The 22,228-nt window shown below is 42.1% G+C and overlaps 1 protein-coding gene across 1 annotated transcript in view; it reads left to right on the top strand.

Moving 5' to 3' along the window:
• Positions 1–22,228, top strand: part of iqsec3a (IQ motif and Sec7 domain ArfGEF 3a) — a gene marked incomplete at its 5' end in the record, with an annotated part of 53,155 nt that overhangs the window by 14,500 nt on the left and 16,427 nt on the right. Inside the window, 4 exons of the mRNA XM_083757506.1 lie at positions 1,645–1,767; positions 9,743–9,909; positions 11,601–11,740; positions 22,007–22,132. Coding sequence (XP_083613632.1) covers positions 1,645–1,767; positions 9,743–9,909; positions 11,601–11,740; positions 22,007–22,132 — 556 coding nt within the window. The remainder of the gene's footprint in view (positions 1–1,644; positions 1,768–9,742; positions 9,910–11,600; positions 11,741–22,006; positions 22,133–22,228) is intronic.

The following is a 22,228-nucleotide window of genomic DNA, read 5'->3' on the forward strand; positions in this document are numbered from 1 at the left end:
ACCACTGACATAGAAACATGAGGTTTTTCAGAAAACTATCAGGATTTAGAAGGCATTTGTAGAATCGTCCTCATGTCTAAATGGGTTAAACTGCCCGAGCTGCTCCAGTGTCTATCCCTTCTTCTGCAACTGTTGTCCCTGCTCCTGTGGCGCATTAGGCTGAGGCGCGCTGGTAGACTCCCTTTGCTCACATATACATTAACCACTTCAGCCCTGTGTACATTTCGGCCATTTGAAAATAGCTGATCTACAAGCTCACAATGTGTATTTTATACATTGTAAACATTTGAAAACTTGTGAAACGGGACATCCTGCATAATGAGTACTATCTACTTTTGCTACTTTAAGTACATTTTGACGGCAATACCATTGTACTTTTACTCAAGTACATTTTGAATTCCAGAAATGTACTTGTAAGTATTTCTACATTGCAGTATTGATATTTTTACTTAAGTAAGAAATGTGAGTACCTTATCATCACTGCTGAATTTCACAGTGTAGCTCATGTTTTATTCATAAAATACATTATACATTTGCATTAAAATAGTAGTACTGTTAAATAAAAAAGGAATTTGGTGAATCTTTAAACTGAGCCTGCCTGGATAATATTAGTTTACATTATTAATTTCAGAAACACTGACTATCATTCCATATTTAAATGTAACGAACACATTAAAGCAAGGAAAACTTTCAAAATCCCTCAACTCAATTTCAAAGTCATCTGTTCATTTTATAGGAATCCCATCCTCAATTTAAATAAATTCCAAAGTTCTAATTATCCTCCCAAATCTCATTGGAGTGGATTTTTTTCCTCCTTCTTTAATTAAAGCCACTACTAAGCTTGGCCCAGTATTATCCCTGGTGTGCGTGTGTGCACCCGCCGTCTCTGAGCGTGTGTTCATGCGTGGATAATAACTGCGTGATACTACATTTCTCTATCTTTAATTAACCCATTTAGACCTGAGGACGATTCTACAAATGTCTCCTAAATTCTGTTTGTATATCAGTCGTTCTCAAACATTTTCATGACAAGGACCCCAAAAACTATTACTATGTAATTGGCCGCCGACCCTCATCTGAAAATATGTTGTTTCAGAGACCCACCAGAAGCAAATATTTGAGTTAAAAACGTTCGCTCAATACGTACAGGTTTAGTTCATGTGGCTGACCTGGTTCTACAGAAATTGCGGACACACAGGTTCAGTATTCGTCTCAGGGGTCTTGCTGAGTTGCCGTGTAGTGACAAGGGACAGGGAGTGCAATAGAAATAGTATTGACAATCGTAAATCTAATCGGTATCAGTATTGGTGAAACATTGACAAAACTAGAAAAAGTGCCCTTCTGGGCACAGGTCTCCACCAGGATAGGAATGTAGGACATTGCAGCTTGCCTTCATCTGGTGGTTGGATAAAAGGGCAACAAAAGTAATTTGTGTTGGGACGATATAGTAATTGACTTAATCGGATAAGTCAATACCAATGCTAAAATATATCTTTATCTTTGGGCCATCTCTCTCTCTCTCTCTCTCTCTCTCTCTCTCTCTCTCTCTCGTTCCTTCCTTCCCATCCTTCACTTCACACTCCCCACCAATCTTGCATCTCCATCTGACATCTTCTTTTCACTGTGTGCCTTTCTGCCGAGCAGCTGTGTGGTGGACGAGATGGACTTCTCTGGCATGGAGCTGGACGAGGCTCTGAGGAAGTTCCAGGCTCACATCCGCGTCCAGGGAGAAGCTCAGAAGGTGGAGCGCCTCATTGAGGCTTTTAGGTGAGTATTATGAGAAGAAAGACTGTTTTGTTCTGGGTGTCATTAGACCAGAAAAGAATATGGATAAAGGGAGCCCCATTGGGGATTCAAATTCAGCGGAGCTTACTTGGCGCCTGCATTAGACCCAATAAACAACACCCACGTATGGTGAACACAAATGTAGACCCTGGACAATGTAATTCAGCTTAAAGGCAACTGTTGTATTTGTGGGCGGTAGTGGCTCAGGAGGTTGAGCGGTTGTCTGTTTGATCGGTTTGATGCTGTCTTTGTGGTATAGTGCCCTTGGGCAAGACACTGAACCCCTGAAGGCTCCCGATGAGCAGGCTGGTGCCTTGCATGATGTGTGTGCGTGCGTGCGTGCATGCGTGGGAATGGGGTGATTGTAAGTTAACACACTTTCTGAAAGGCTTTGGATGAAGGAGCAAGTGCACCATTTAATGGGAAGCTACACAGTAATTGGTAGTTATTCACATCAGAGAGTGACAGCCCACACATTAACTACTAATGAGTGTCTGGGAAAATTATTGTGGAGAGAAAGTAAGAGAGAAGGTGTGGTTAGGTTGGATGTAAATATTTGATATCTCAATGTTTCACGCCAACTAGGTTATCCGATGTCGTTGTATACCGACAAAAAAATCAAGTCTGTGCATGCTTACCTTTTAGCGGTTTTGAGCGGGTTATCCATGCCTTTATTTCTACGCGGTTGGACTACTGTAATGCACTTTATGTTGGTTTAAATTAAGCCTCCCTTGCTCGACTCCAGCTAGTCCAGAACTCTGCCGCACGTCTACTAACAGCAACTCGCAGACGTGAGCATATCACACCTGTTTTGGCCTCCCTTCACTGGCTCCCTGTCCGCTTTAGAGTTGATTTTAAAATTCTATTGTTTGTTTTTAAATCAATTAATGGTTTGGCTCCTCTATATCTGTCTGACCTTATTGAGGTTTATACTCCAAGGTCACTGCGGTCACAAAGAAGACCCGCTTAAAGTCGAGAGGCGACCAAGCCTTCTCTGTTGTAGCCCCCAAATTATGGAACGCGCTCCCCTCCCACGTCAAGTTGGCCCCTTCCATCGAGATTTTTAAATCTCGCCTTAAGACCCACCTTTATACCCTCGTTTTTAACCCCCCGAGAGTTTCTTCGGTCCTTGTAAATGTTTTGTTTCACTGTCTGACGTTGTTACGTCTTTTCTGTGATGTGTCTCAGTTGTTTCACTGTTTGTACTTTCTTGCTGTATAGTTTGTTCTGCGTGGTAGCTATAGTGTATTTGATTTTATTTTCTCCTGTACAGCACTTTGTAAACCCTGAGTTTTGAAACGTGCTATATAAATAAAGTGGATTGGATTGGACATAAAATGTGTCTATTAAAAATGGTGTCAATATTCCATGAGAGCCACGTCACCCATTTTAGGAACTATAGAGTAGTTAGAGAAAGTTAGCGAAATGTGTGGCAAACAAAAAAAATGCACTAGCTTTCTTCACAAATGTGTTCATAAAGGTGTCTACTATTACATATCAATTTGTTCGACAATTACTTCTTTTTTTTCGACCAATGACAAAGCTTCTAGGAAAATCTTTGAATGCAGATTGCAGACCCTAGTTGTGTCACAGAAACAAATTTTTTGGGTTGCGTTTTACCCATTGCTGGTTGAATGAATACCAAAAAAAGGTCATTACAATTTTGACATATTATTGCTTAAAGCAGCTTTAAGTAGCATGTGACGTGTCAAACTAGGGGATTTTTCATTCTGAATCCATTGCAAACATTAGTTTTGCACGGAAAACACTTCTTGGGTTAAATTCGGCCATAGCCACTTGCCCAAATGTTCCCAAATGGGCTGACCTCATCACATTTGTGATGACTGGCCATTTTTAGGCGAAGTGTTTTTCGTGAAAAACTAATGCTTGTAATGGATTCAGAATCATGAAAACCCCCTTTGACACGTCACATGCTATTTAAATAGCTATAGCTATGAAATGGCATATAAGCTATAAATATCATCATTGATGTTAATTGTTTAGTCTTGCAATGCCATTGGTCAAAATATCATCTAAATCTCTGGACTCTACCATTTTTAACCTTTCACCTTTAACCCTGAAAAAAGTAAGTAAAAGGCCTGTAATATATTTATTGTGATCATTAGAATGTCTAGAACATGTACATTTATTATTGTGAAAGATATCCCCCAAATGTAAATTATTAATTTATTATTATTATTTTAATAAGTATTATAAATGTTAAGTTTTTATTTCGTTTTTTTTAACATAATTTCCTCTGCAAATCCTAGTAGTACAAAGTAGTAGTGAGGTTGAAATCTCTTTTTTTGCAAGTAGAAATAGATCCGGGTCTTGCAGGGTTAACATTGATCCGGTTGCTAAGCAACGCCTCCGTCACCACCAGCTATGGGATCTTACAACTACTGTAGTTTCAATTTAGTCTCGGTTCAAAGCAGGATTTTCAAAGCTCCATAACTCAAAATCTATACGAGTGCTGTCCTTGGTGATCGTCATCCATCCACATCCAAAGTTTGGATGTCATTTGTGACTTTGTCCCAGCATGTAAACGTTTCTGGCGACAAGTAAACAGTGTGCGCTAATGCTAATGATATAGCCAATGGTTACAGTGAGTGTGGGGGGGCTACAGCGGGGAGGAAACTGATTCTCTTAAAGGGAACGCAGGTTCTGGCACAGCTTAACTACATTTATGCTACAAGCTAGCAGCACAGAAATAATTTCTTCTTCCACACACACGCACACAGACACTGTTTTCTGGCTGGCTATGTGCTCCACCGTCCCATTAAACATTAGACAGCATGCTATTTCCCGGTCATAATTTGTGACGGGGAAACGATTTGTGCTGCAGCAGCTGTGGCTCCATATGTGTTAACGTTAGTGGTTCTCCCCAGACCCTCTGCTGTGTAAAACAACCACCTGTCATATTTGTCAAGGTGCCCGGGCCGGCGTTGGAGAGAGGAAAAGTCGCAGCCAGCGGGCAGAGAGAGGGCGCTTTGGCACCGGTATTACTTGCCCATGGATGGTGTGTTGGCACAAAAGGGTGGAAATGCTGGGCGGATGAGAGGTTACTGAGTTAAAGGGACACTTCACCCTTTTTGCTAAAATATATATGTTGATGATGTTTAGAAGATTTAGAACACTTTCCTGGGGGTCTTTATGTGCGTAATATGTGGTTTTAGATATTTTTGATTTTAGCAGTGAGCCTAGTGTCTCTGATGTCATCGAGAGTGAGCTCACTTCCTTACTGGACTACAATTCCTATAATGCTTTGGTGCACTGCTCCTCCTTGTGAATAGGGGGAGGGCTGTCTTACTGAGACAACATGTAGTCCATGAAGTAAGTGAGCCCAGTGTCCATGACATCAGAGACACTGGGCTCACTGCTAACATCTAAAATATCTAAAACCACATATTACACACAAAAAGACACCCAGGAAAGTGTTCTAAATCTTCTAAACGTCGCTCTTTCACATATATATCTTTTTGCAAAAAGGGTGAAGTTTCCCTTTAAGGAGAGGAGAGGAGAGGAGAGGAGAGGAGAGGAGAGGAGAGGAGAGGAGAGGAGAGGAGAGGAGAGGAGAGGAGTGCAAAAGGAAGGAGTGTGGAACATTTATAAATAACCACCATTGCGTAACCACCCCCACACACACACACACACACACACTCTCTCTCTCTCTCTCTCTCTCTCTCTCTCTCTCTCTCTCTCTCTCTCTGCCTGCAACGGCGCTTCAATAAACAAACATTCTCTGAAGGGGAATTTGAGGATGGAGAGAGAGAGAGAGAGCATCCTGGAACAAAACAAACTAGATAAAGTGCCAATCGGCACAGGTCTCCACCAGGATTCTTCCTCAGCCTAGTGGGAATATGCGTGCACAGTTTCATCGCAATCGGACGCTGCGTTGAGGAGTTGTGGCCATTTGCTACTCCTGAAAACTGTAGGAGCCAATCGTGGCCAATCAGGATGGAATATGAGAAATCAAACAAACCCGTTTTGATCACATGACTATGGAGATCATGTGTACCGATTTGCGTGAAATTTGGATAAAATGTGAAGGAGTAATAATAGAAAATGTGTTTTACATATGTCGGCCTCCTGGTGGCGCTATAAAGAGCAGATGTGAAAAATTCCAGGCAAAGGTTTTTCCTTGGCCTCTAGGGAGTTGGCATACAAAGTTATCCACAGATCTGTGCAGTTAGAGGTAAAACACTTTTGGGCCAGTTATAGCGCCACCTTGAGGCTGAGTTGAAATTGTTCATGTGGCATTTCGTCCTCGGCCTAGTGGGAATGTGGGTGCACAATTTCAGGGAAATCACGCGATGTGTTCATGATTTGCAGCATTTTGTTTGAAACTGAGCACTCCTGTGAATTTTGGAAGCCAATCTTAACCAATCAGGATGGAGTCTGAGAAATCTGAAATACCGGTTTGGTTGAATGGCTCTAGAGAGACTGTGTACCAATTTGCGTGATGTTTGGACAAAATCTGTAGGTGTACTGTGCAAAAACTTGTTTTGCACAAAGCGGCCTCCTGGTGGCACTATAACAGGCCGTTCTGGAAAGTTTGGGGCAGAGGTTCATGGTTGGCATCCAGGGAGTGTGTGTGCAAAATTTGGCATCGACCGGGTTAACGGTGGCCGAGATTAGCTGCTCACGGACGGACGGACGGACACACGGACACACGGACGGACGGACACACGGACGGACAGAGTGCAAAACATACTCTCCCCCATGCCTTCGGCTGGTGGAGACAATAAGTGAGGAGAGATGTAACATATAAAATAAGCAGGTGGCTGCCTCACTGCCTCAGCATCTGCTGTGTCAGGACTCATGGATCTTAATGGAGGGACAAACACACTCAGCCTGTTCTTCATGACTCGTGGATCTTAATGAAGGGACAAACACACTCAGCCTGTTCTTCACTGGGAACCATGCAGCCACCATTACAAGCTGTATGGCTGCTACGCTGTATTTTATACACTTTTTATCCAGCAGATGTAAAAATCAGATCTAAAATGTTAGGAAGGGACTAGTGGAGCGTCTGCTTGAAATGTCACTTGTGACTTTTTGTTGTTGTTAAGAAGTTGTAATTAGTGTAATTTCATTTGTATCTGTTATTTACTTTACATTTCCTAATATTTTTCCCAAGGACAGCTGTTAATTCCACAATATTAGAATATTACCCCCGACACGAGGATGTAATTATGTTGACTCAAGGCGTTCAGATGGGAGGCTCTGAATGTGCGTGTGCGTGTGTGTGTGTGTGTGTGTGTGTGTGTGTGTGTGTGTGTGTGTGTGTGTGTGTGTGTGTGTGTGTGTGTGTGTGTGTGTGTGTGTGTGTGTGTGTGTGTGTGTGTGTGTGTGTGTGTGTGTGTGTGTGTGTGTGTGTGTGTGTGTGTGTGTGTGTGTGTGTGTGTGTGTGTGTGTGTGTGTGTGTGTGTGTGTGTGTGTGTGTGTGTGTGCGTGCGCGCGGACGAGCGTGCCCCTTTGTGCGATGTAGCTTCCAATCATGCGGCTCAATGGGCTCATGACTCGGGGGAATAAGGCCCCCACCCCCTGCTGTACCCAGAAATGATGACTCATTAATGTAAAAATTACAGTTCACACTTCAGCAGAGGGCCTATGCACACACACACACACACACACACACACATACACACACATTTCCCATTTAGTTGACACTGTTAATTCAAAGCAAGAGTGATGTGTGTGGGGGTAAGGGATCAGTTGCTCGAGGGCACGTTGGCAGCTCATGTAGTGTAGTAATGGAACCTGTGACCCTCTGGTTCCACTGTTGTCTGTTTGGTATGAAATCCTCTCCCTGATGAATATGTTTTTGCTATTCAGACAGCCAGCAATGAGTAAAACACTCCCAAAAAATGTAGACTCTGTGACACATAGGGGCCACAATCTGCATCCATGATGTTCCTAGAAGCTTTGTCATTGGTCAAAAAAAAAAGAAAAAATGGTCGAAATGGCTAACCAATCAGGAAGTAGACAGGCAAATCGACCAATGACAAAGCTTCTAGGAAAATATTTGAATGCAGATTGCGGCCCCTAGATGTGTCACAGAGACTAAATTATTTTTGGGAGCCTTTTACCCATTGCTGGCTGGCAAAAAAAAACATTTTGACATATTATTGCTTATAGCAGTTTTTAAACTGACTGGTGTTCCCCAGACAAACAAATGTCTTTGTCGAAAATATGTGGTTCAACTACTTTCAACCCGAGTGGAATAGTAAGAGAGTGGCGACACGCTTTGATCTCGCCGGCGCTAAGCGGGTGCCTATGGGCTATAGTTCCAAACATTGGAACTATCCCATTGAGATGGAAGGAGCACTAGGAGTCAACGCTAGTCGTCGTCGTCACTATGCCTGTGTATGCGTGTGCGTTCTTGTGGTACTGTATGCTATGCTCTAGGTTTCTCTACATATTTCATAACAATAGCCATGGTTTATTTATTGGAATAGCAGGGCTCCCAAGATACACACTCACACACACACACAGTGAGACACCTGGGTGTTTGTGTGTGTTTAGATGCATAATTGCATATGGGTCTGGTGTTTCCTGCTTCCCCAGCAGTTTTTCTCCCACCTGCTCTCCTTAGATTTAGAACGACGGCTCTTTGGGATTTGTCCATCGGCGTGCGTGGGTCACATTCTGAGCTGCTCATATAGTGCTTTCAGATTCCACTGCCTGTATGGAAGTTTGATAGCCCAAAGGAGGAGTGGACATACTGTAGCAGGAGTCTGCTGCTAGTCAGGAGTGTTGGCCAGTTGGCCTAGACTTAGTTATAGCAAAGTGCTCCACACAACAAACACAAGTACCAACAACAGAACAGTTCCAACTGTATGTAATGTGTTTTATTTTCGTTTTGTCATTATTTATTTATTTTTGTGTTCTGTATTTATTATTGTCAAAACATTTTGTGATAATATTTCAATCAATTGTCAATTGTGTCAATTGTTTTGAAAATACTTCTTTGTAAATAAATCAATAAACATATGTTTTAAAAAAAACAGAACAGTTCCACTACTCCAGTGAACATTGTATGTGCCGATAGCTGCTCTTACTATCATGGTGGCAATCTGCGTCTGGATTAATCAAATCCTGTTTTGAGGATCACACAAGAACGGCATGCACTTATAAACAAAGTCCAAACCCAGACACGTTAATGTGACACATTCACGTTGTGACAGCTTGTAGATCAGCTTTTAATTTCCCCCGTAGCATCAGCAGTTTTTTGGAGAAGAATGAAAACAGGAGAGGGTCAACTAAGGGTTGAAGTGGTAACTATAGTGAAAAGGAACGAAAAATATGGATTGAGAAATATGAGGAGGATAAAGAGGATTAGGGAGAGCGTGTGATACATGAAACACTAATCCACAAACACAAGCACATACCAGAGCACAGTTGTCACCCAGCATGAGTTTATTGCACTGATGAGCTGGCAACTAGCGATGTTATTGGACATACTGTATGAATATGATATCCTAAAAGGCGAGTTGTAGCACAATATAAGCTCTCTAAATAAATAAATGTGCTCCCATTAACTGTTGTGGTATTTGACAAGGAGGAGCAGTGATTCAAGTCATTCTAATTAACTCCTCTTGGGCAAGCCAAGACCTTGACCTTTGCTCCCATGCCGTCACTATAGTACGGCTTGAGAGGGAGCATTTCGGCCTCTAGTGGCTCCAATTGGGGTGGTCTACACTGCGTGAAAAGAGGAGTTAACGGGCAATTATGGCCACTAGACTTGCCCGTAAACCTCAAGTTTAGCAGGCATATACAGTAATATACGGTAATATACAGGTGTGATGGTACAATTCCAGAGTTTCCCGGAGTTTGTTGGAAAGTTTAACGGGAGTTTCCTGTAATATACACATATAACCATCTTTGCTCTTGCTTGTCCTCTCTCTCCCTCCACCCCACCTCCCCCCCATGCATTGTTGCGCCGTGTGGTCAGTCAGAGGTACTGCATGTGCAACCCGGACGTGGTTCAGCAGTTCCACAACCCGGACACCATCTTCATCCTGGCGTTCGCCATCATCCTCCTCAACACGGACATGTACAGCCCCAACATCAAGCCCGACCGCAAGATGATGCTGGAGGACTTCATACGGAACCTCCGAGGTATGTGCACTCGCTCTCGCGCGTGTTACTGTCATTCCGTTACCGCCCAAACAGCGATTTCGGTGAAAAAATAAACAGGAAGTGGATCAGGGTCTTATTTTGCGATGATGTCATGTTACGTTTCCTGTGGGACTGCGAAGTCTCCGGTGTTTGCACAGTAGATGGTGCTGTTCACTGACATTATGAAACCACCCCCCACAAAAAGATGCTCTTCTTTTGAGTTGAAGGGCTCCAATTTTGTCGCCGCCTTTACCCGCAACGCGGCCCGCAATTCAGCCGCTACCTGAAAATTATATAGGAGCTTTCTCTGTCCCTTAATGGTATTTTCACCCGCTATCTTTTTTGCAGACACCAGTATTTGCGCCTAGAGGTGTGTTCATGGGCGTGCTGGCACGCTTTCCCTTAAATTGCTATTTTGGTCACACACATAGAGGCAGGCTGCGTCATTTCTCTCTCAAGTAATTTAGGCATAAGGTGTTTAGCATGGATGAAAATGGAGCCCTTAGTCCAATGTTGTATTGCACTTTCACTAGCAGCGGAAATTAAGCTAGACGGACAGAAAGGGACTATATGGAGGAGACCTCTCTGAAGTAGGCCTACACTTCATTTTATTGTCCGTTTTCCTCTGCGTAAATGTATATGTAAGCAACAGTTTGCATTGCGTGGCCTACCCGTTGGAACCGCAGCAGGTGTTTGTATTTGAACGTGACGTGGCATGCTGCCGCTCATCGTGCCGCTGGTGTATCTGAGCAGCTCTTTCGCAAAGTTCGACACGAAACCTTTTCTCATCATCCGTCTTTGTGAAATGGTCCCAATCCGAGCTACCGCCTGTGCGTTTCATTCGCTATCTCTCTCACTTTCCAGTGTGGTAATTATTATGCAAATGAACCAATGAGCCGATAAGAATATTCAGGCAATATTTAATAAACGGGTTAACCCGAATAACTCTCTCTGAGGTGGATGCAGAACGACTTCAATAGCCTTCGTCCGTACACTTCCCCACGTTTCAATTAAGTTGAAAAATCAATACTGGCATCCCATGCAAATGATAATATGCCACTCCCTGTGTGTTTGCATTTCATCTCTCTCTCTCTCTCTCTCTCTCTCTCTCTCTCTCTCTCCAGAAATAGTTAGGAAAGTTAGGAAAGTTTGGTATAAACGTTTGAAACAGTTAACTGCAATATTTATATCTATATGTTTTGCATTCATTTGCTATAAGACCAAGAAGTACTCTGCACACATGACAGGCCATGTAACTTGTGATGCAGTGTTGATTTCGTTCTCTAATACTATGACCATGACATGATCGTCGACTACCTTTTTTCGAATTTATGATGACTAAACTAAGGCTAAATATATTGACAATTTTGACAACAAATCAAAACTAGACAAACATGTTAGGGAGGGACTAGTGGACAACAGGTACAGTATAAGTCATATTATACTTGGTGCATGCTGAAAATTGACGATCGGCCATTTTCAGCCAGCGTAAAATCAATCATTACGATGGCATCAAGGCCAAAATGCATTTTAGTCGACAAAATCAACTGTGGATTGTCGACTAAAATCTTATGATATTTAGTCGACACTAAAACATTCCAGGTGACAAAAATGTGACTCAAACTAAATTAAAACTATTCAAGAGACCGTGACTTAAAACAAGACATGTGATGCCGCCGCTTTCCTTGCAGGTGTGGACGACGGCGCCGACATCCCGCGGGACACGGTGGCGGGCATCTACGAGAGGATCCAGCTGCGGGAGCTGCGCTCCAACGAGGACCACGTTACCTACGTGTCCAAGGTGGAGCAGTCCATCGTAGGCATGAAGACGGTGAGAAGAAAATGTAGATTTTAGTTTTTGGTCAGTCTTTTTTTGTATAGTTTTCATTTCATTTTTAGTCACATTTTAGTCGCCCGGAATGTTTTAGTGCTAGTCTGGTTTTAGTCGACTAAATGTGACTCTTGTTGATACAGAGACAGTCATGGCCGCAAGACTGTCTGTTCAGGGGCGCCCGCTGGCCTAGTGGTCCAGGCACATGCCACATATGGGCTTTGTCCTGACAGCGCGTTGTGTGTTTGAGTCCCGTTCATGACGACCTTTGCTGCGTGTCTCTCCCCTTCTCTCTCTCCCTCTTTCATGTCTATCTTCACGTGATACTATCAAGTGAAGATAACTTGATACTTCTACCCCGGATTTGAGTTGAGTTTGGAAGCGCTCGTTGGAAATCACTCAACCGTCCTGCGTACCACCTGTTTCTAAATGTCACATAATGCAGGAGGCAGCAAAATGTTGTGTTATTGAAAACAAGCACTTCCAAACTCTATATAAATATACTCTATATAAAAATAATAAAATGCATGGCATTTCTTGACAGAAAGTAGCTCATAACGTTTCTATGGTGGATTTTTATGAAACAAAGACTTTGCAGATAGAAAGAGGATAATTCAAGCTTTTCGTACAGCTGCAATGTTGGTGCGTTTACCATTGTTTAATGCAATCAGACAGGACTTTTCTGTTTGGACGAATGGGCTGTCAAGGCCAGAAAGTAGTTTTTTGCCACTCAGTGGGCGTTCCCGCATAACTTCCAGGTACGATGATGTCATGTGCATACCCTCTATAGAGCCTGCCTGCTTGCTCAGGGGATAAATGTCCTTTGTCTAGGTGAGACGTGACCTTTGACATGATCTAAATATCTCAATAGAATACAGATTGGACCAAATTACATTTTATTCATTGGGAAAAGGTTACATAGAGGCAGGCACGGATTGAACATGCAGCTCCACTGTACTGGAGGGGGCTGGAGGAAATTGTAAGGGGGCGACTTCCACAACAATGTTTGGACAGCCGAAATGTATAGAAAACGATCAGTAACTACTTTGAATGAGGGACGTTGTGGGAGACACAACACATACTGTAGGTGCAGACTACAGAGAGCAGTCTGACTGAACTGTTTTGGATGACGAAATGGTGTTGGTTTCATGGTGCGACAGTTGTAGTTACTTAGTAGCGTAGTGTTTCAAGTAGTTTTAAATACTGAAATCTGGGATTTTTTTTTTTAATGTTTTTTTGTGGCTTTCGCCTTTATTTTATATTTTTTATAGAGGGACAGACAGTAGGCTGACAGGAAATGGGGAGAGAGATGGGGTGGTGACATGCAGTAAAGGCCGTCGGGATCGGGAGTCGAACCCGCAGCACACTGCCAGACTTGGGCTACCGGCCAAGGTGCCTGGACCGCTGAGCCACGGCCCAGGCCTGTAATCTGGGATTTTGCATGCCGTCATGTTTGATGGGGCAGTCGGGGCATTTAGGGGGGCATTGCCGCTGGGGGCGTGTTCTCTCCTCTGCGTCATGAGCACCCAGAGGGGTTAGTGAAATGGCCTTTCTGTGTGGAGTCTGCATGTTCTCCCCGTGTCCCCTAGGGTAGGTACCCTCACAAAAAACATGCAGTAATCCTGGTCACTATACTGCATCCCCCTGGTTAGCTGGAGTGTATGATGGAGGGGAAATGAACTGGTTGGAATAACGTGTTCCTTCCACGCTCTACGTACAACCGGGGAAATTCCCCCCTGTCAGGAGAAAAGAAGCGGTCCTGTTCACTCCTTTCTTTCAATCATTTTATTTTTGGTACATAGACCTATACCTATACATACATTATACATGCATACGTCCATACATCATCTTCTTCGTACTACTTATATATTCATATACTGTAGTCTTCGAAATCATAAAACCTTTGTACTGAACAGGAACCTGCTCACTCCTGATGCATTGAAGGAAGCATGAGATCAGTTCGGGGCTCTCCCCAGGTTGGCAGAGGGAGAGCAGCGTCCATGCAGGATTACAGCTTAGGCAATTGGCACTGGGCGAAAAATGGGTTACACAGATCGTGGGATGAAAATGTATTTAACACTAGGAAGTCTGAGCAGCCGTTCTGACCGAATTTGAAATTTCAACGTTTATTTTCTTAGCCCATGGAGTCCAGAGAAAGTTCCCCTTGCATGACTTTGTCTAAATATTCGGTTGAAATCATCTCTGTTTTTTTTTCCATTTGAAACATTTTGTAAATATGATTTTAGGCATATATCTCTTACTCAGTCTGACTATAATCGGCCCAATCGACGGCCGTCACCCTTTCTCCCCCTCTCGTCTTTTGTTTGCGCTGCTTGATAATGGTGTTAATGGTGATTCCCCGACATTTCCTTTTCACTTGATATCGTTTCGTAGAGAGCGCCTACACAACCGATTTATATACCAAATGAAAGCCCCAATTCCATAGTTTACATGGTATTTTGATTTTTTTTAAATGAGCAAAAAATGAGCGAGTTATGGTGGTTATGGTGGTAGGGGTGGAGAAAAAAAAAGAACACACAAAAGACAGCTGGAGACGGCATTGTTGTTGTTCAAGCCTGCATTCCATGTCCAACGAATTAAATCATATACGTTTGGCTGGTTAATTAACTTGGAATTTGTTTATTATTTTGATAAGATAATAGGAATATGAATAGCCTACAATGATTATTATCATTGTTATTATTATTATTATTATTATTATTGAATGCTCGGTTAGACTCGACCCGACATTTACTTTCCATGAAGCGAGAACGCTTGCCGATGCGCGATACAAAATAAAAAGTGTTTGAATAATTCCAACCAGATAGACCTCCCGAACCGCTAAATGTTTTGTCAGTCAAAAGAACAGTTCTTTCTGCAAGCGACGTGGAATTTATGTAGGCATGCTGCTGTGGATTAATTTGTTCTGGCATATAGGCTCAATATCGCCAGCTCTTTGTCAGTCAAAAGAGTTCAGCTTGTCCGTCCTTCTTTATCTGTAATCTTTTTCTCTCTCTCTCTCCCTCTCAGGGAAGCATGCAAATGTTCATGAATTCAATAACTGCACGATGTTTTATAAACAGCAGCTGAGCTGGTGTTTCTCCTCAACATGCAGTGCATTTCACGTGTGGAGTTTATTTTTTGTATCACCAGGCTGCAGGCTTTCTATTTAGTGTCTATTTAGTGTGCAAGGCTTACATCCGGTAAGCCACTGTATGCGCTGAGTTCCATACACAACACATACACGAACCGTATCCTCTCCTCACCGGATGTTGAATTCACAGTGCTAACGGCCGTATTCTGAACAATGTTTTTTTATTAATTAAACTGATATAACAACATAACGTGGCTAATAATTGTTTATTTGGAATGTACTTTGGCTGGTAATTTAGGTAAATATAACGCGACTCACTTGTATAAGTAATTTACCGCGGACAGGCCGCATTTAATGCAATACATTGGCTTTAGTAATGTTGTTAGCTTATAATATTAGCAACTGTAAGCTAACGGCTGGAGGACTACGGACAATCCGGTCAATAACATCATTACACTTAAACATTAATACAATTATGTCATGTTTACATGCCTAGTCAAGCAGTCTGTACATCGCGTGGGGTGACATATATTAATTACATCGATAACACACAAGAAAAGACAAGTGATCTTGCTCTTTTGGAAGGAAAAAAATAACAACAAAAGGCAGCAACGTGACACTCTTCCATGGCTATGTTGCAATATAGTACTAACGGGCAACGGCAAAATATATATTTTTCACATGTAGGCCTATTATTAGTTTTATACATTTTAGGAGTGAAAACATGTGTTAAGAAACATATTATGATTTAATTCGTTGGAAATGGGATGCAGGCTTGAACAATGTCTTCTCCAGCTGGAGAGGGACGTGTGGGGGAGAGAGTGGCCAATCAAATCGCACCAAAAACACGGTCCCCCTGACCGTTCAGCCGACTGAGTAGTAGTGATTTTTTTTCAGACTTCGTAGTGTTAAAGAAATAAAGAAAAGGTTACATAGTGAAAATAAATGATGATAAATGCACTCACTTGTGTAAAGAGTGGCTCATTAAATCTCATAAGCTTCAATGGCACATTTGCATTTTTTGTTGCATTTCGTTCCGGCAAATTTGAGCAATAGAGTAATAGACTTGAGAGGCCCTCGACTTATTTGTGCTCGCCAACACTAGACAGGAAGAGAAACCAATTTCTGCATGCTTTGACTGAGAAGATGTCTGGTTTCTTCTCAACTGCAATCTATTATTCCCCCCAGACTGACTGAATTGAAATCCAACCAACGTAGTCAGTGGCTTGCTTGCTTATTTATTGATTTATTTGTTTGTTTGTTTATTTCACTGTTGCTTGTGATTTTTTTAGAGCGATCGGGAGCAGCCAAATACATGTAATGGACCCTGACATGAGAAGGTTTTTTTTTTAGAAAACGTTTAAGATGTGTGATGTGATGTGTGACATGTTTAGGATGTGTGACATGTTTAGAATCAGCCTCAAGTCTTAATGGGTTAAGTGTCTGTGAGAGATAAACGAGTGTGAGACGTCGTTGTCACGCTGATAGATGGTTTTAGAGACGACCATCTGCACTGTCTGGGTGAAGAGACGCTCTGATAAGTGCTGCGCTAACTATGTTTTCTATTATACAAAAAGAAAAGAAGAAAAAAAGAATTTCATGGAAAAGTCTGCTGACTGTGGCTTAGAGAGTCTGCACCACTTTAACTCATTGGTTCCCCCCCCCCCCCATAAATTAACACCCTACTTGGATCGCACTACACTGCATCGTCGCACAAAAGCATCTAGGTAGCAGATCTACAAACTCAAAAAGCGTCACAAACCGAGCTTGTGGATCTGCTACTTTTGAATTAGAATCCTGAAAAGTAACAGTTTTTGACATCATGAGGTTTCCACCACAGAGATGATAATGTGATAACAAAATGGTACTTATTTGGACTATAGCGACTGAACTGTAATAGCGGTGTTCCTCACAAGATGGCGCCACACGCCCATTGAACTCTATCCTAATTCTCATCACCTTCTCAATTGCAACCGAGCGCATTTATAACATTTATAAAGTAGCAATGGTTATAGCAAGGTCTTGCTATATACAGTTATATTCAAATTGGTGATATGTTGATTTGATTGTGTATAGCTTTTGTCCTGAAACACTTCTGTTCACAAGTCTGTGCAGCGTTTTAGTCTCGGATTGGGAAGGTCAAACGGAGACCATCCATCTTCTATCCACCAACCGCTTATCCGGAATCGGGTCGCGGGGCAACGCCTCCAGCGGAGAGCTCCAGGCTTCCTTTTCATTAGCCACTTTCTGCTGGGGAATCCTGAGATAATCCCCCCCATCTGGTCCTTGGTCTGCCAGTGGATCTCCACCTAGGGCGTCTCACTCTCCACCTAGGGCGTCTCCACCTACTGTAGGGGGCCTCTTCCCAGGACCTCCCAAATAGGGAGACGTTCAGGAGGCATCCGTACTAGATGTCCGAACCACCTGAGCTGTCTCCTTTCCAAGTGAAGGAGCAGTGGCTCTACTCTATATAGCACTATAATAAATCCCAGATATTATTATCTCCAAGGAGATTATCATCAAAGGAATGTCAACTCATTCCAGCCGCTTGTATCCGCAACCTTATTCTTCCGGTCATGACCCACACTTCATGACGATAGGCTTAGAGTAGGAACGGAGATCACTCAGTACATCGAGAGATTTGCCTTCTCTCTTTTCGTCACAATGGTGCGGTACAGCGACTGCAAACGCTTCTTTCATTTTTTTCCCCCGGAGTAACATTACATTCAGTGTGCAAATGGTTCCCCTTGATTTCTCTGTAGACACAGCCGTTAGGCTATTATCACATAATCATTATGAGCACTGACATTGTCCTGCAGAAGAGGGGACCCAGCTGCCAAATCACATCCCAGCCCGGCAGGGACGGCATTTTGGCAAAGCAAGACGGAGCGGTTGTCTCCCTCAATCACTCGTCCAGACCTTACAGACACATCATTGGACGTTAAGTGAAATGATTTCCCCATTTCTTAAAACATCTGGAGCTCAGCTGTTGTTACTGCAGTGCAGTGGTGGGAAAAGTATGCACTGTTTATTTTACTTAAAGTATTAAAAGTAGAAAGTAGGGTAGAAGTTTTCAAATAATTGTAGTGGAGTAAAAATTGGCTATAATATTTGCCTCTGATAATGTAGTGGAAAAAGCATTGAAAATTGGACATACTCCGGTAAAGATCAGTACTTCAGTGTAAATTATTGGTGGTTGCTGGTTGTGTGTTTTTGGGCTTGTTTCCTAATGTTGTTTAAACCAGTGTTTCTGAAATATTCATGTCAAGAACCCCCCAAATTAAATTGTATAAATATATTTACCCTTCTAAAAATATTTATGCCAGGGACCCCCACGTACCAGATTTCTGTTGTTAAAATATTTCCAAAGTAAAATAAAATTAGATTTTTTTTTAGCAGCTCTATAAGCTCACTGTGACAAGTTGTGAGCTTGTAGATCAGCTATTTTAGCATATAGTTTTAAACTGCTCATGTGGCCTATAGCCACATGAGCAGTGTTGTTTTAGGTAGCAAATTTTAATTTTAGTCATAGTCTTTTGAATAGTAATTTTAGTCACATTTGAGTCACATGGAATGATTTAGTGTTAGTCTAGTTTTAAATAAATATCATAAGATTTTAGTCGACTAAATCTACAGTTGATTTAGTCGAGTACTGAAAATAGATATACTAGATCGGCTATTTTCAGCATGCAACAAATATTGTAAAATTACCTATACTGGATCTCTTGTACACTAGTCTCTATCTAACATTTTAATCTAGTTTTTATTTGTTGACGAAATTGTCAGTATATTTTGTCTTAGTTTTAGTCATCATAGCTTAGTTTGTATATAGTTTCCATTTAGTTTTCGTCAGTGGAAAAAGGTAGTAGCCGAAAAAATCAACACCACTATAGTATAGTCGCTTCTTTTGGGCTTGTTTTCATTGACCTGGTTGCTTATTTCTCTTGCACGATCTGGCAACACTGAGCAAGAGCAGAGTCGTTGTGGGGGCGAGCGCAGTTCAGGGCTGGTGATGTCTGTGCGTGTGTTTGTGACATTAGCCTAATGAGAGAGTGGAGCGCCATGCAGTAGTGCGCCTACAGAGATAAAGAACTAGTGGGCGATATGGGATCAAAACAGCTATATGGAGGTGAGAAGAGACCCTTTTGAGAAGAAAAACAAGAGCAAAAGTTTCCAGCTTGAGGGAGGTGAACTGTAATGATTTTCAGCAAGCAGTTGACAGTGGGTGGAAAACGGTACTCAACCCCAGTATTGTGTCAAAGTGCTGACATCAGGCCAGTGCTTAACTCAATAAGCGTCTATAGCTGCCCTTGCCAGCGATTCAGAGCGTTTTATTCAACTTTGAAAAATCATAGAATTATTTTCTCCACAACAATCCACCCACGGTTGGTCTCAAAATACATAGTCATGATAAATCCATTCAATAGTTATTGTCAGTTCAAAGTAGTTTGTATTTGCCAAAAAGCAACAGAAAGCAGAGAAAAATTGTGTTGCAGTTTGACCCCCAGGCATTGCAATTATATACTCTTGTCACCTAGACTCAGAGACTCCTGTAAAGCCATTTATGATGTATACCTGAGGGGGACATGGGTTTATTATTGTCAAGGTCTTGTTTAAATGGAAGAAAACCAGTTGTATATGTCACACACATGGGTAACAAAAGTGTGTGTGTGTGTGTGTGTGTGTGTGCGTGTGCGTGTGCGTGTGCGTGTGCGTGTGCGTGTGCGTGTGCTTGCGTGCCTGTATTTACTTACCTTTACTTACTTACCTTTTTTTTTTCCTTTAAATTTTTATCCCACGATTTTGTAACCCAGTTTTCTTTTCACCCAGTGCCAATTATCTAATGTAATCCTGGGCGCTACACTCGGACTGACCTCATGCCTCCTTCTATGCATGAGGAGTACAAGCTGCTTCTTTTCACCTGACAGAGGGGAATTTCCCCGGCCGGACGTAGCGCGTGGAAGGGACACGTTATTCCGACTAGTTCCTTTCCCCTCCATCAGAGTAGTAGAGTACTTCCAAGGATCAGACATCATTTACTCATCGGATTGACCCCAAATATGACATAACAAGCAACTGCCTTCATTAATTAACTATGTATATTAATCCACTCCAATAAGAAAATCAAGAGGCATTATGGCATTCCCTTTACTGCAGTGGTTCTCGTCATCAGCATCAGAACAATTTTTAACCACTTCATCCATTTGTGCGTTGGCGATTCAAAGAATTAGCAGATCTACAAGCTCACACCGTGTCACTTTGTGTCACACTATGTGCTTGTAGATCTGCTGTTTTTGAATAACCATGAACATGTGATATCAAACAGTGTGATATCAATTATCAAAACATCCATAATCTGTCCATTGAAACTATAATACACACTATAGGATACCAGGTCTACAAATTAACCTGGCACATGTCTACACAATATGCTATATAAATTACATTTTAGCCTTTGCATAACCCTTTTGGTGTTAGCATTATGTTATGCTTTAGCTATTGAAATATAGCAGATCTACAAGCTCTACGAGCTTGTAGGTCTGCTATTTTTGAAAAATTGAAGAACGACTGACATAGAAACATAGCTTTTTCAGAAAACTGTCAGGATGTAGAAGACATTTTGACGTCAAAGTCCACTAATCTGGCAAAATTACTCAACAGCGACATCCACCGGCAAATTGGTCTAAATGTTTTCATTGCAGCTGGAAAAACATCAGAACACAGAGAGAAAAAACCCTGCTGGAGTGGATTGTTCTGTATAATACACGTTTGAAGGGCCATGATAAAGACTTTCAACACCTCACATTTAAGCCCTTTAATATATATTTCGGCATCGCAATGAATTGTGTAGATCGGATATTTTCAAAAGATGTTTTTTACTTTATTTGTGGTACTTTGAGTATATTATGATGTCGCTTTTACTCAAGTATTATCTACTCTACTGTACGGTATTGATATACCTCTACTTAAGTAAAACATGTGAGTACTTCTTCCATCACTGGTTTAATGACACCTTTTACTTTCCTGAGTGAACTTTCGGTCCTCTGGAGTCTGGACTGCAGTACATATGCCCTTGGTGGTGGCACAATAAAAAAAAACATTGGATGTCGTTATTCATGACATGATGATAACTTTGCCTTTAGTGGAGATTTAAACCTGCAGAGACGTTAGTCACCTTTCTAGATGTCAAATTGTGGTTAAAGTGGTTGTGTTAAATTGTGGCTGTAAAGATTCTGAAGGCAGCAATGCGGTGGACAGTAACAACATATTACTTGATTATTGTACTTGAAGGGATATTTCACTTTCAAACATGTCTGGGGTCATTTTGTGAATCACCTGCGTGTCTAAGCAGTCTTTCTGACCGGTTTTGAGTTCTTGAAGTCAATTATCTTTTGCTCATGAAGCTCTCAGAAGTTTCCCCTTCCATTACTTTTCCTAAATCAAGCCAAATTACCTTTTTTGTTGTTAAATAATTCATAATAATTTATCTATTTGTTACAAATACATACATTTTTCGGCTAGATTGACCGCTCTCACCCTTTCCCCCTGCACGGGCAGAAGGTCTTCACACCTCCAGACCACCTGGAGTCTGGAGACGTGTCATTATTCTAGTTAATGGAATCAATTTGCATTTCAGCTCGGAACCTGGCAAACATAAAACAAATGTGATCTATAATCTTATAATCATGCCAACCCGAACCTATAACTAAATGTTATATTTTGTCTGAGCAATGTGGCTGCTGAAAACAACCCGGCCTGCATGCGTGTGGCTCAAAACGAAGCGACGCAATATTGGTCATTACCTAACGTTGAAGCATATGGGCTGATGGGCTCTAATCAACAAAACCATATTTGATAGACATACTGTAAGTATCACCACATGTTACTGATTATGGCAAAAAAAATAATAATGGGGGGGATACTTTGGACGTTCTGCACCGGGCCGACTCCCAACACACGCACTGCCGCCGTGTGCTTGGAGTGAGAATCCTTTGCCATTGTGCCATTCCATATAAAAGTGACAGTGTTTGAAATAACTCCAACACGGTCCGTGACATTTTGGAGCACTTTTTCTAGTGGCATAATCGTGCCACTGTACTGTACATTACGCTAACAGTATAATAAAGTGAATCAATCAATCAATCAAGCTCCATCTCTCTCTCTCTCCCCAGGTGCTGTCAGTCCCTCACAGAAGACTAGTGTGCTGCAGTCGTCTGTTTGAAGTGACAGACGTCAACAAGGCCCAGAAACAGGCAGCCCACCAGAGAGAGGTCTTCCTGTTCAATGACCTCATCGTGGTAAGTTGTCCCCCCCTGGTATTTTGTGCCAGGGACCCCCATAAGAGAGGATCTAGACCAGGGGTATTCAACTAGCGGACCGCGGTCCGCGACCGG

The sequence above is a fragment of the Protomyctophum parallelum genome (assembly GCF_964188405.1).
Source record: "Protomyctophum parallelum genome assembly, chromosome: 22".
In the NCBI taxonomy this organism is placed as follows: Eukaryota; Metazoa; Chordata; class Actinopteri; order Myctophiformes; family Myctophidae; genus Protomyctophum; species Protomyctophum parallelum.